At 40.1% G+C, this 13,802-nt stretch overlaps 2 protein-coding genes across 6 annotated transcripts in view; one reads left to right on the top strand and one right to left on the bottom strand.

Annotated features, from left to right (window-relative positions):
• The window catches only part of LOC108748746 (protein unzipped), a 28,749-nt gene extending 15,166 nt beyond the window's left edge, over positions 1-13,583 (top strand). For both annotated transcript variants that reach the window (XM_018487058.1, XM_018487059.1), the window contains exons 2-5: positions 7,690-7,906; positions 8,762-9,129; positions 9,522-9,856; positions 10,906-13,583. In XM_018487058.1, coding sequence (XP_018342560.1) covers positions 7,690-7,906; positions 8,762-9,129; positions 9,522-9,856; positions 10,906-11,458 — 1,473 coding nt within the window. In that variant the 3' untranslated portion in view covers positions 11,459-13,583. The remainder of the gene's footprint in view (positions 1-7,689; positions 7,907-8,761; positions 9,130-9,521; positions 9,857-10,905) is intronic.
• LOC108748745 (mitoguardin) overlaps positions 1-13,802 on the bottom strand; it is a 36,411-nt gene that overhangs the window by 21,418 nt on the left and 1,191 nt on the right. The gene's annotated exons all lie outside the window — the stretch shown is intronic.

Here is a 13,802-nt window from a genome sequence, read left to right as displayed (position 1 = left end):
GCGAGGAACTTCACTGGAGGAAACTCTCTTCCTCGGAGGAAGGGAGTTTTAGTGCAGTCTAATGGAATAAAAAAAAAACAGACATTATAATATATGAGATGTTTCGACCAGATCAATCTCCGACACTGAGTTTCTTGAATTAAATCATGCGAACCATGCGAACGACAAGGTTGCAGCGCGAGCGTAAAGTACGATTCACGTACTTATTACTACTCCGCGCGCCCACGCGCGATTTTTATCACCAGCGAGAAAAGAAACGTGTCTGTGCTGCAATGTAAATAATATATCCCACGTCGGCAATGAGTGTTCCTCGTATGTTTCGCGAATGGAAATGAGATCCTCGCGGCGCGTATCGCCGACGAATATTGCGTATACGCGCCGAGTTTTGACCTTCAATTCGATCGCGTTATGACAATGCGAGATATATAGGACGGTCTGAGAAAATAGACCGGTTAAAAATTCTACGTTTAAAGCACGGGACCGCGCCCACTGCGATCAATTTTACCATTGCGTAACTTTCGCGATTCTGAAATTCTACTACCCGCACGTCATCGCGGAAAGATCGCATTCGAAGATGACGACGAAGAAATTGCACGCGTGAATCGCGTTCCGTTAATCCATGCGTGGAAGAAAAAAAAAAGATTTAATTCTGCCACCGACAAATAATTTATATTTTAATACGACATATATATGAATTGATATTTAATTATTGTTTATTGAATGAAGAGTTTATTTTATTGGTAGCTAATATTATTTATTCGTTTAATTTCCGTTCGTTCTATTTGAATTGACTTTTACATGAAATTTCCTTATTTATCTTGGACGTTCCATCAGTATTTGAAACTATGTTGTTACAGAGACGAAAGACTTTTATAACAGTTCTTTTAGTTTGTGAAGTCGTTATTATGTTTCCGCTGCTTGCGGGCTGCTCACGGAGATGCTTGAAAATGATAAATATAAAATTACACGCGTATATATGTTCTCGGGGAATCGCGTTACACGCGCTGGCGTAAGCGAGACCGTGCTTGATTTTTCGTTCTCATAATTTTTAATGCCGAAGTGAATTCACCGATGCGTACGGTTTTTCTGCCAAATCGCGCAAATTTACAACAAATATAAAGGCTTAGACATAATGATAGGAATAAGGAATGATATACGAAAAAAAAAAAAAACGGCTTCGCTGAAGTATCTGAAAACTTTTAACTGGCTACAAATCTGAAAATAATTTTGTTAGACCATCAAAATAATTATCTAGGATGCTTAAGTATGATGATAATACTGCAAACAATTTTAAAACATTCTGGCAACCAATTCGAGTGTTTTACATGATTATTGTGATGGTTCAGCAAAAATATTTTTAAATTTGTTATCTAGCTAAATTTTTCAACGAAACCATCCTTTCCGTGCAGGTTTCAACCCTATACTGAAACCCTGTATTCTGGTGTATTTAGTTTCTGGTTAAAATCTGTTATTCTTTTCCTTGTATCTGTAGCTCTAAGAATGTCGGAAACGCAAGAAAGAAGAAGAGGAGAAAAGACGAGCATTCCGCGAGAGAACCTCGAGTTCGGACACGTGTTTACGATTCCATTTGGTGCCGCCTTAAACCGGTTAGAAGTTACACCACGGTTAATTTACCGACAAGCTGACAAGTCCCACCGAGAAGTGGCCTTTACAGCCTTAGCCGCTCTGCACTCTAGACCGACTTTTAAACGTCGATAAATCCTTCATGCGCGCTCGTCATCGCGCGGATACGCGTGTCACAGAGTCAATGTCGCGCGATAGCAGGTTGTAAACCCGTACACCTTGTCGTAAACGATTACCATCTTCCTGCCGCGGAGCAACTATCTCGCTAGAAATCTATTTACCTCAATCAATTATACTTGTAGTGCGCGTTTTCCAGCAAAGGCAGTTGTCAAAACTTTTCATTTTTGACAATATACAATTTTGATAAGCAATCGATCCAGCAGAGAGGTGGCAGTCATGATGGAATTAGACAAGATGTTCCGCATGATTTGGTGACACGGTCACCAAAAATCGGTCCTAGGTTGGTATTCAGTCGATTCTTATTTAAGACTGTTTTAAGTGCAGTCTTAAGATGTGAACCAATCACAGAGTATACTAGTATCAGAGTACATTACCATCTTAAGACATTACTTAAGATGATAGAAGATGATTGAAGTAAGAATGGATTATGACTATACCGATCTTAAGGGCAGGAGCACAGTCTTGCATAATTAAAAGATGTACCAATCCTTCATTCCCTTCCTTTCCACGAAATAAAACTCTGATTGATTTTTCTTATGCGTTATATAAGAATCTGTGCTCCTTGCCCTATAAATTCTAATCAGTCCTAAACTATGCTAATCAGTAGGCTAAATGTAAGAATAAAATGTCGAAAAAATGAGTCATTGAATGTTATATTCATGTCAGAGCTGCATTTAGGATCGCGAAATGCGCGAACACCGTCATTTTGCTATTTTGCTTTCTCATCTTTGGGAATATATTATTTTGAATTCATAACGTTAAATTAAATCCAATTCGAGTTATTTTTAACCATTTCTAGGTCGCCACTGCTCTTACCCAACATATCGTTAATTTGATTGTCATAATAGAGTCAAACAATTTAGTTCAAGAAAATGTATTAAATTTGACTCAAAATTATTTACTGTATACGTTAATGTATACGTTGGACGATGTTTTTACTTTGAAATTAATTAATTACAAAAATGAATTGACGCACATGGAAGTTGAAAATAATAAAATGTTATTTGCCTCGAGGAATTGGGTTACCATTGTTCCTGTGACATCTATAATCAAGCGTGTACAACACCTTGTCTAATTGTACCATGATGGCAGTCATGACTTATACCTTTTTTGGGGGGCTTAACAACATCCGTAGTTACGAAACCGTAGGCTGATCACAGTCATTCCATTCTTCAGAGGAATGAACAACAAAAAATCCAAAAAAATCCAGGGCAAATGAGAGTCACATCTTAATACTACCACGCTGATTCTCATTCGCCCTGGATTTTTTTTTTTGAATTTTTTATTGCTGACTTTTGGGAGAGTCCGTAAGAAGATTACATTATTACTGTTCAGAGGAACAGCTGATTGACTAATTTCATAATTAGTCGGATATTACTAAACCTGTCGTATAATCCATGTAAACGAGATTTCTCGTTAAAGATGAGAATTTGCCGAGAATCGCGTGTCGAGGAATCAGCGGAAAAAGAGAAGATTTTTAGTGTGAAGCGGAGAATCCGCGCGCAGCTAACGGGACTCCTTGTACGTCGCGCGTAACGTAACGTAAAGCGAGATTGTATTTACCTGTTTGCGGATTAAGCGACGCAAAACCGGTGTCGATGCGTCAGCTTTTGACGAGAACGTGGCCGTGGAAAGGGAAAATTAATCGCGTTCCTTTTTACCTTCCCCCCAGCTGTCGGTCTCACATGTTCATTGAGGATCCTTTCCTCGACAGATATACCAGGCGGACGTTATCAAAAGCGGCGTGATTGCGCACGCGTTTGCACACGTTTTTCGTCTAGCACGACGTGTTGCTCACGCGGATTCTGTTTCGCCGTAATTGCGTGTGGCGTTCGCCGCTTTTTCAATCGAATCAAACAGACCGCCTCGTAACTCGCTCAACCGGTGTCCCCGGAATTCGTGATGCGTGCCTTTTTAAACTCGTGGACGATTCGGAACGCGCGAATCCTTTATGTCCGGAAATTCCATTCAGGTCACGGACTGCTCGATACGAATTGATTTCTTACGAACAAGTTTGCGTTGACGTGATCTTTTTGTTGCATTTCGTATTTTCGTAAATACGTGCGCTTTTCAAGATTTGCACGACGGAGCGTTACCTTCTAAAACGGCGTCGACAAGATTTTTAAGACGTGAAATTTAAGCTTCAAACTTGAAGAAATTATCAAATCATAGTTGAATTTGAGAAGAATAATCGACTATGATTGGTCAATTTCTTATGGTTTAAGGGTTAAAGTTTGAGTTTTAAGCCTTAAATCTCATTGCAAACATTGCTTAATGGTCTTTCTACAACAAGAGTAGTAAACTAAGCTTTAAGCCGTAAAAAGTTGATTAATCACAGTCGAATGTAAGAAGAATAATTTATTACGATTAGTTCAGGAAATGACTCATTGTAGTAAGCCCATAAAACTTTTAGAGTGACTCTCACTCTTAAGCCATAGTCAATTCTTATATTAAGAACTACCTTAAGTACCGTTCTTAGGGCGATATTTATAGTTCGTTTTTATTAAGATCCGTCATCTTAAATAATGTCTTTAAGATGCTAATTAGCTCTCTGATTGGTTCATGACATCTTAAGACCGTACTTGTAAGATGATCTTAAATATGAGAGTCGACTATGAATTTTTATTGTTGATTTTTGGGAAAGTCCGTAAGAAGATTACATTATAACTATTCAAAGGAATATCTATGATTGACTAATTACAATGAATTTCGTAATTACAGATATTACTAAACTGGTCTTAAATGTAATATTTTTAGTACAGTCTTAAGATGTCATAAGCCAATTACAGAGTAGTATTAGCATCTTAACACTAAGACACTACATAAGACGATCTTGAAATAAGAACAGATCATATTGTATATAAATACCATCCTCAAAGATTACAAATTGAGCCATTCTTTTTCAAGAGTGGTTCAATGTTCACTCTTTAGAATAAGAGCGGCAGCACAGAGTCTTACATAACGCATAATGATACGCGAAGAAAAAAATGTGAGACTGGCAAAAACAAAAAAAAAACAAACCGGACTCTGGCAATTGTGCGGATCGCCTGGAAGGGTTATCAGCCGCTTCGTATCTTTCTGACAATTGGAGCGATGCCATCGCGACAATAATGCACCGACAATGACTGCTTCCGCGGAACCGTGAACAACCATGGAGCGGAAATGTTTTGTCAGTGGCGAACCCTCGATTGGCGCAAAATCATTCGCGAAAGGATACTCATAAACGCGTATAATCGTCTCTCTTGTCAGTTTAATACGCTGTACGGTCTCGATACGAAGTGTGGGAAATTAATTGGAAGGTAAACACGATGTGTAGGAAGTGGAAGTCTGAAATTAATCAACTGCAGAATATTATTTGAATAATAATCTAGTCGTAATTCTTGCGAGAACGATAAAATGATATTAGATTGCTCTAAGAGTACCAGTTACTTCCTACCTCGTAAACGTTTCCTTCTTACGTCACTTGACACAGTCGCGCCGTTAAAATCAAGCTGTGATGTTTCAATTACCACTCCTACATAGTTAGTCCTCATTCTGTTCGGAAAACCGTCATTAAATCCTCTATCCATTACGATATCATGCGCATTACCACGGCATCACAGACAGCATTGCGGCAGGTCACGCACGTTTTCCATCGCAAAATTCCGAAGTCCGATATTATTTCATATGTATACATTACGAGTCGTATCAATCGCGCTGTCCCACGTTTCCGCTTCGCTATTGATTAATGAAAAATCGGACACGACGGTATATCGGACTTCGGTTTTCTCCAAATTTAGAATTCAATCGCGTTAGAAGAAGCGGTTTTTATTCCTCAAAGCGATCGCGAGGATTGCTTGTCGGGGAAAAAAAAAAATGAAACTTTCGTGCCACTGTCAAGTCCTTTTATTTCGAATCCAGTCTCTTTTGTGCAATTCTATTAATAAATATTTCGAGCCACACTTCACTTGCTAAATCCTCGCCTCTGAAAGCGCCCGCTCTCCTTCTTCCGAGAGGAGAATAGAGATTCTTTCTCTGATTTTTCGTGGGTGACTTTCAAACGGTGGAAACCGGACGGTGTGAAACGAGCGTATTACCGTGTAAACGGATATGCCACGGAACCGTTACGGTTACTTGAAGCCGATATGCCGGGTGCCCGAGAAACTAGTCCGGCTCCGAGTCGACACCGAGCTCCTTTAGAATCACCGTCGTCGCCGTTGGTTACGTTACGCGATGAGGAGACCGCTTGGAATTAACACCGCGCGACCGTTATATCGATTACGGATTGAGTGAGCAATTATGCAACTTGTCATTGCCTTTGTAAACACACGCCAGTCGACGGCTCATTCACCGCTGTCTTCGACTTCCGTTGCCGCCGTTCATGCTCGAATCCCGATTGAAACGATCGCAACTCGCGTCTACTTCGTAGCTTTTTTGTCGCTGCTAAAAATAATTGATCCTGATAGAAATAGTCTGTTTTTTTTTTTATTTCTACACTAGAAGTCTCTCTTTCTCGCTTTCGCCAAATATCAAACATACCTATCTCATTTTAAGTTCTAAAAGTGTTTACTGGTGTTTAGTCACAGACGTTCTAGAGACGTTCATCGTTGATTTTGAGTACTTTTCAGCTAAAACACAGATGACAGTATAATGTAGTGTATCATTACATTCTTGTTATTTGCCAATGTTAAACAAAGATGAAACGATCACTTAGTCATACATCTCTTGCTGGAAAGCACATTTAACTCTCTGACACTTTTAATTCGTTTACACTTTTTAAGATTATTAAGGCTCGTCTAAAAAAGTTGTAGATGGGCCTGAAATCGTAGGAAATTCACCAATCCTAGTCGAGTATTCTCGTTATATTTGATTGCGATTGATCAATTTCCTACGATTTAAGACTCCACGACCGTCTACAACTTCTATGTAGACTTTATATTTTCTTACAAGACATATATCATCGATCTCCAAAGAAAGATTCGAGGATTACAGACTCTTTCTCTTTTCTGGGTGTTCGAGTTCGCGGATTTTCCTTTTCGCTTGTTACCGGACCAACCGATGCGAAAATACAGAGGCAAGAGTAAAACCAAGTCGAGATCCAGTTATACCGGGGGGAGAGAGGGGACTTGAAGACACGCTCGGCATAGTAAGCGGAAACGTAATCACAAAGCCCCCAAGAGGGGGCGGCCAGCTTTTCGCTGAGAGTATAGAGTTAGGTAGCGCAAAGCTATGCGTGCGCTTCGTGTCTGCTGTCGGTTTTCTTTTCTTCCTTTTTTGCTGCCGATCGTGATGCGATTAGATAGGAGGGAAGCGTGCCCCTTCTTTGCGTGTTAATCGCCGGAAAATCGCGCGCATTTTTTGCATAGCACGCCGTCGACCTCCGACAGAAAAATGGGAAAGCCAGAAAGAGACGACCGGCGCTTGAAACCCTTTACATTCCATGTAACGAGACTGCGGCGAGAGTGGTTCCCCAAAGCCGTCGGGGTTGCCGAATTATTCTTGAAATCGTCAGAAAATTGTCTAATGTGAATCGATCAATTTTATTCGATTGCTCTGAGGACAAGAACGAAATCTTCAGATATTGCCTTATTCATTGAAATCAGACTACTGAAAAAAAATTTACTGAATCTTAATACGTATTTCTTTGTACAGTATTAAGTTAATACATAGTAAATAAAAATTTACTTACAATAAAAAAAAAAAATGATAGTTAAATCATAAATTAATGCTTTTTGTGGTAAATAAATATACGTTGACATTTAGTAAATATTAGAATTATTTGAACAAATATTTATTAAGATTCGGTAGACAGATTTTTCTTCAGTATGGGTAAGTACCTAGATAAAGAGTTTATGCGGAACTGTTATCATTGCTGCATGCATTGCCAGTCCTTCTATGATATGATAACGGCTAGAAAGTTAACCCAATCTCGTTTCTCGTTTGCAGATGCTTCGGCAGAAGAATTATCTCGCCTTAGGAGTGCTCGGCTGCATCCTCCTGCTGTCGGCGACTACCGCGGACAACAGCGTGCACATACTATCGAAGTACGGTCACCAGACGCTTACCTCAACCACGCTCAAATGGCTACCGGTGACGCACTACAACCCGAGCGATTCGAAGGAGATAATCATCGGTGGCAGCGAGAACGTACCGGATAGTCAAGGTGCGACGATAATACACCTGGATCGTCACAATGCGCGCAATGTGTCGCGCAAAAGCCGAGGTCAGACCGAACGAGTGCGAACAAACAGAAATGAACAGCTTGTTTTTGATGAATGTCGCCGTGTTGACGTTTCGCATTCACTGAAACAAACCGTTCATTCGCGTCTGTTCATATTCGTTTCCTTGGCCTGAATGGATCCGGCTTACGTGAACTATTAATTGTGCATCATTACGTCAGAGTCGTCACGCTCGTTTATGCTTCATTCAGAAATCGAGACACTCAGGGACGCGCTAGATTTAAATACAATTTGCGAGAATGTGATTAGCGTCAAAGTCTAAACGTTTCAAAGATACCGGAAGGTTTGTGGATTATCGCCGTGTTTTCATCCATTACTAATGTCAATGTTTCGTAAATATCGCCGTGTTTTCATCCATTACCAATGTCAACGTTTCGTAAATCTTGCCAGGCGAGGCGCGCACCTGATGAAGTGAACCTGGCAAAGTTCACGAAACGTTGGCATTAGTAATGGATGAAAACATAACGATAATCAACTTTCTAATATCTTTGAAGATAATACCCAAGCCTAAAAAGCGAGTCTAGACATTTCTTATCGTGCGAGACGAAAACGTTAGATCTTAAGCCTCAATGCTAGAAGGTAGATCGGACCGAGATCTCAGATGGAGAAAGAATTGACCAATCGCATTGACCATGTAACCGAATTGTTCAAATGATTTGTTAGTTCTTTCTCTGTCCGAGATCTCGAATCGATTTCTAGCATCGTGGGCACGAGGCTTAAAAATCGGACTGTCTAGTGATTGATAAGTGACTGATTGTCATCACGTGGACTTATTGCAGATGAGAATTATGCTAATCAAGCGGAGGTGAAGAGACTGGTGCTTTACGTGTGCCGCGCGATGCACAGTGGCGTATGGGTGGCCGGTACACAGAAAGAAAAGGAGAAGGTCTGCACAGTGACAATACATGGTGCTGTACAGTCGTACGAGAAGTACGAGCTGCTGGAGAACGTCGATGGAGCGGCGCGGATTTCGTGGATCCAATGGAACAAGTACATCCCGCCTGCCGTGGGTGCGGTGTACGCCGACAAGACAATGCTGGTAGCTCGGCACGAGGTCCCTAAAGATCTGGAGAAACCGCGGTACACTCACTATATCGGCACGCTCAGCTCGCCCGAGAACTTCGGTACTATCGTTTATGTGAACGAGGTGAGTAGGTTGAGATTGCGAGTTCTTTCGAATTTTTTCGTAGTTGATAAAAGAGAAAAGTGTGCATCGCCATCTTCCTGTTTTGATTCCGCCTTGGCAAAACGCAGATGTCGGTATCGGAAAACAAAATTCCAACAAGTTAAACTTTGGGAGCGCGAATAAACAAAAACTTCTCGTTCAAAGCGCGTTGCCAACACGATAAGGATTGATGAATGGGAATATCGCATTAAATTCAACTTATTGATTCTAAGAATTTTTTCTTTTTTTTTTTTTTCCAACAAGTCATTAAGTTCGTGGTAGATATGCGTCATATTAATGACAGCGTAATTCATTCGCGAAGTAATTGAAGTTGCTTGACGGCGAACGTATAAGATTCGGTTTTTCTTTCGCAGAAAGGCGAAGAAGAGTCTGCGAAGTCCGGTGAGCTGCTGGTGGAGGCCGAGCCGATCCGTTATGAGCTCGGCTCCGTTAAACTTAACTGGTCTAAGAGGCGCGATATTAAGCGCGTACCTCGCATACTCAGCGAGGCTACGATCGTCAACCGCGGAGCGGAACCGGCAAACTTGGCGGAAGCCTGTGTGTACAACTACAAGTACTCGGTCTACTGGGGTCGCAGGCACGCCATCCTGAACGGCTTGAGCACCACGATCACGCTAATTAACGGCACGTCCTTACCGAACATAACGTGGGGTATGCGCGATGACGAGAATCGCACGGAGGCTTACAAGTAAGTATCGTTTTAAACTGTCATGAGCAATGAAGTTGGACGGCAGGTATGCAAATTTCGAGCTTTTCTTTACGCGTATCCAGAGATAAAATGTTTCATTTATATTCTAAAAGATAGCGAGTCAAAGTCACGTAGAAAAGTTAAAGTGACAAGTTAACATTTAAATTTTATTTTTGACGAAGCGTTATGGAATTGCTAATTTAAATTAATCCTATCCTACCTATCTCCCCTAGTCACGCTTGCATAATGATTGCGAACATGATGAAGTGTGGAGCTTCTATCATCGCGTTTGCGGCGAATGAGCCTATCAAAGGCGAATAATAATCGTGAGGATTACGACGCGAATTGGCGACATAGAACGTTAAATGAGTCATAAGTCGAACAAGCGTATGATTTGCAGTGATTCAGCTCGTAATCTCATCTCGTATCTCTATAATTAGATATAATTAGAGATCAAATTTATTCCGTAATGTAACTGTGTCTCTATCTTTCTCTCCCCCCACCCCCACCCCCCTCTCTCACTCTCTCGCCCATTTTCTCTGGTTAACCCCCCGGGACATTTCATCGCTTCCTGTGCATCATTGAAGCTCGCGCGCGGCGGAGATGAGCCTGGAGTGCACTTTGCACGACAACTTCGTACCCGCTTCAACACCCTTCCCGCTCAGTGTGTGCCCTAGAATACTCCGTCGTGCTTTCAGCTTAAGTGATGCTTCAACGCAACACAATTACGATCATACATCGGACCCGCGTTCCAGTTGCAGTACAGTCCAGTGCTACTGGTTAATACGTTCAGTCCTCGAGGTCCTTGATAATCCTAAACGTGTCCTTACATAAATTATTATAAATATATATATATATATATATCTCAGCTGAATAACGAAACTAAATTACCAATTAAATTTTTTTATAGGTACGAAACTTCTTACAGATAGCGCGACTCGTAATTTATTGTTAAAAAAAGATACACGCACGATTTATATTATAGAGACCCATTTCTAAATTGAGCCAACGAGCTTGACATATTTTCTTTTTGCGCGTGTCTTTTACAGCGTGCTGGTCTACCTGCAACCTGGTACGGGCGTAAACGTGACTCTGAAGGCAAACTATACGGACATGGAGGTACCATACTCCGCGAACTTGATTTCGCATTACGAGGATAGTACGACGACATCGCGCATGATCAGCGGCACTCGACAGGAGGAAACGTTGTTCGACATCACACCGGAATTCGGACCCATCTACTTCCTGAGCAATTTCAGCTTGGTACCAACTACCGTGCCGCCGCCTACTACGACCACCGAGCCACCGACCACGACAACGTTGATGACAACGACGACGGTGCCGACAACAATGAAGCAAGACTCGAGCCGGACAACGCACCGGCATCAGACGGACGACTCCGACTTAGATCACGACGAGAACCTAATCACACCGCCGAAGAAAACGGACATATCGACGGGCATGCATAATGACAACAATACTCCGCTGTTACTCAAGGTGGAGGTGCAGTATGGCGGTGCCACGTCCGTTGCGTTTCAGTCGAGTTTATTAACGCTCGTCATTCCGCTTCTACTGCTGCTGATCCTCCATAAAATTACGTGAAGACCCGATTGCATGTTCGCCATCGCCGCCTCTAAACGTTAATTCCTAATTCCCGCAATAGTAATATAATAATATAATCCAGTAGACGACACAGTCCCGAAAATGGAAAAAGGATTAAAAAAGAAAAAAAAAAAAAGAATTACACAGGAAAAAAAAGAACAAAAAAATATATATACGCGGAAAGAAAATTGCTGTAATTTCGTATGTAGCGATTATCGCGTAAACGACCTCCTTTTATTTGAACACTCGTACATACATACACCGTTGGATTGCGGTGCTGATACATGCTTGCCTTTAAAAAAAACTCGATATTTAATATATATATATATATCTACATTATTATACACACAAACAACACATACACACAATGCGCTTAGAGTAACAGGAGAGAGAGCGAGAGAAAAGTATCTTCGCAACTGAACAATGGAGCTAGTCTCACGACAATGAGTTAAGTACAAGAACGAGATCGCAGCGACTGATGTGCAGGTAGATTAACCTGGCCGCGAAACGTTCACCCGTTATATTGTTGAACCGACCGTGTAACATTCCGTCTTTTTCTAATCCTGCTGTGAATCGACTTTCCAGCTATAATGTATGTCTTATGCCTTCGCAAAAGCGTAATTCTAGATCCTTTTAGAAGCTTAATCGCTTTAAAGGATTTTTTTTTTAGAGAGAGAATTGAGAAAGAGCCGCGAATATAAATGCCGCGAATAACGTTTTGAATAGTAGCGTATATACGTATCGAGTCGGGAGGTAAATAGAAGTTAAGCAATGGAGGAAAAGAGCAAGATATGCGAATTAATTCTGCTACGATATATTTTTGAGAGATTGTCGTATAATTTTAGAAGATTGTAAAATTTATAAGGATAGTAAGTAAGAGAGAAAACCGTATAAAGTATAGGGGGTAGATGGGTACGTTTTTTTTTTACGATATAATTTGATTGAGTTCTAAAGTTATTACAGCGAAATGACTAACGTACGAGCTAATCGCTTAATGTTTAATTATATATTACGTGAACGTTAAGTGATAATGCTATTCATGAGCATGTTGAATTTGCTGATACAGTATATATATATATATGTTTTTCGGTTTTAAACAATTATATACCCATCTGTTGCTAGTACGTAAAGTGATAGGACTTGCAGGTTTCTTAGAATACTGTTGAAAAAGACGTATAACGATGGAGGAGTCATTGGTATATATAATATAAATATCTAAATAATCTATTAATAAAGAAGAGGATAGAATATTTTGGTACGCGTGAGAAGTATAAAATTATTGATTTCAACGTTTTGTGGCGTGGAAGCATTTTTTTTGTTCATTCGAAAGACTAACACGACGGTCATTTTTTCATACGAGGTTGCGTTGTCAGCGTTTTTACCGAAGAAGTTATCCACATGTATGTATATAATATGTATTTCTATGATCTTGATAGTTGTAATATTGTGTAGTAGGCTTATTTATATAATATGATTTATAAATATTTTCTCTATCGATAGTAGCGTCACACACAAGTACAATTCTTATATTTTACTATTAATCGATGAATACCGTAGGATTAGCGCGCGAAACCGTTTATTTCGGGCTAAAAATGTCTCTAACGACGTTTATTATAACGTAAGCCTAATCACGCCTGTTGTGATATTCAATGAAAACCTTAAGTCGTAAACATGAAAAGGAAAAAGAAAGCATTATTTTGAACAATTCGTTGATTGCGAGAGAAAGCAATAATTCGTTGCGAGATCGAAAGACTTGCGAAGAAGTGAGAGAAAGGCAACGATAGAAGACAAACGCAAATAAAATTTGTGGTACCTATGATATTTCTTCGATATTTCTAGTTAATGGACGAAACGTAATTAACGGGCGGCGCGATTTTAGTATAGAGTTCGAAAAAAAGAAGCTGTATGTTCGTACAACCCAAGATCACAAATTAACTTCTTGACAATTCACCCTATATGCCGGTAGAGACGTAAATAAATCCTTAAAAAAAAAAAACTCGACTTTGGCGAAGCCAAGAATCGTTCTAAAAATATCTATATTCTCAACACTCAAATGTATTATTTGTGAATAATGCTGCTGTATTGTACATTATCATGTAAATATAAACGCTATGTACATATAAAAGAGTTCCTGGCAATATCCACATTTCTCAGAATTTCTAATAAGTAGATTATACAATCAAGAACGCAGGAAACTTTATATTTTGATTTAGAAAAATCAAGATTATTCCATGCATCAATATTGAAAGATGCTAAGAGCAAATATATTAAGAGTGATATGGTCAACAAAATTACTGAAATTTCTATATTTCTGGTGTGTGTGTGTGTATGTATATATATATAT

This window comes from Trachymyrmex septentrionalis, unplaced genomic scaffold (genome assembly GCF_001594115.1).
Source record: "Trachymyrmex septentrionalis isolate Tsep2-gDNA-1 unplaced genomic scaffold, Tsep1.0 scaffold24, whole genome shotgun sequence".
Taxonomy (NCBI): domain Eukaryota; kingdom Metazoa; phylum Arthropoda; class Insecta; order Hymenoptera; family Formicidae; genus Trachymyrmex; species Trachymyrmex septentrionalis.
This window is presented reverse-complemented; position numbering and strand designations above follow the sequence as displayed.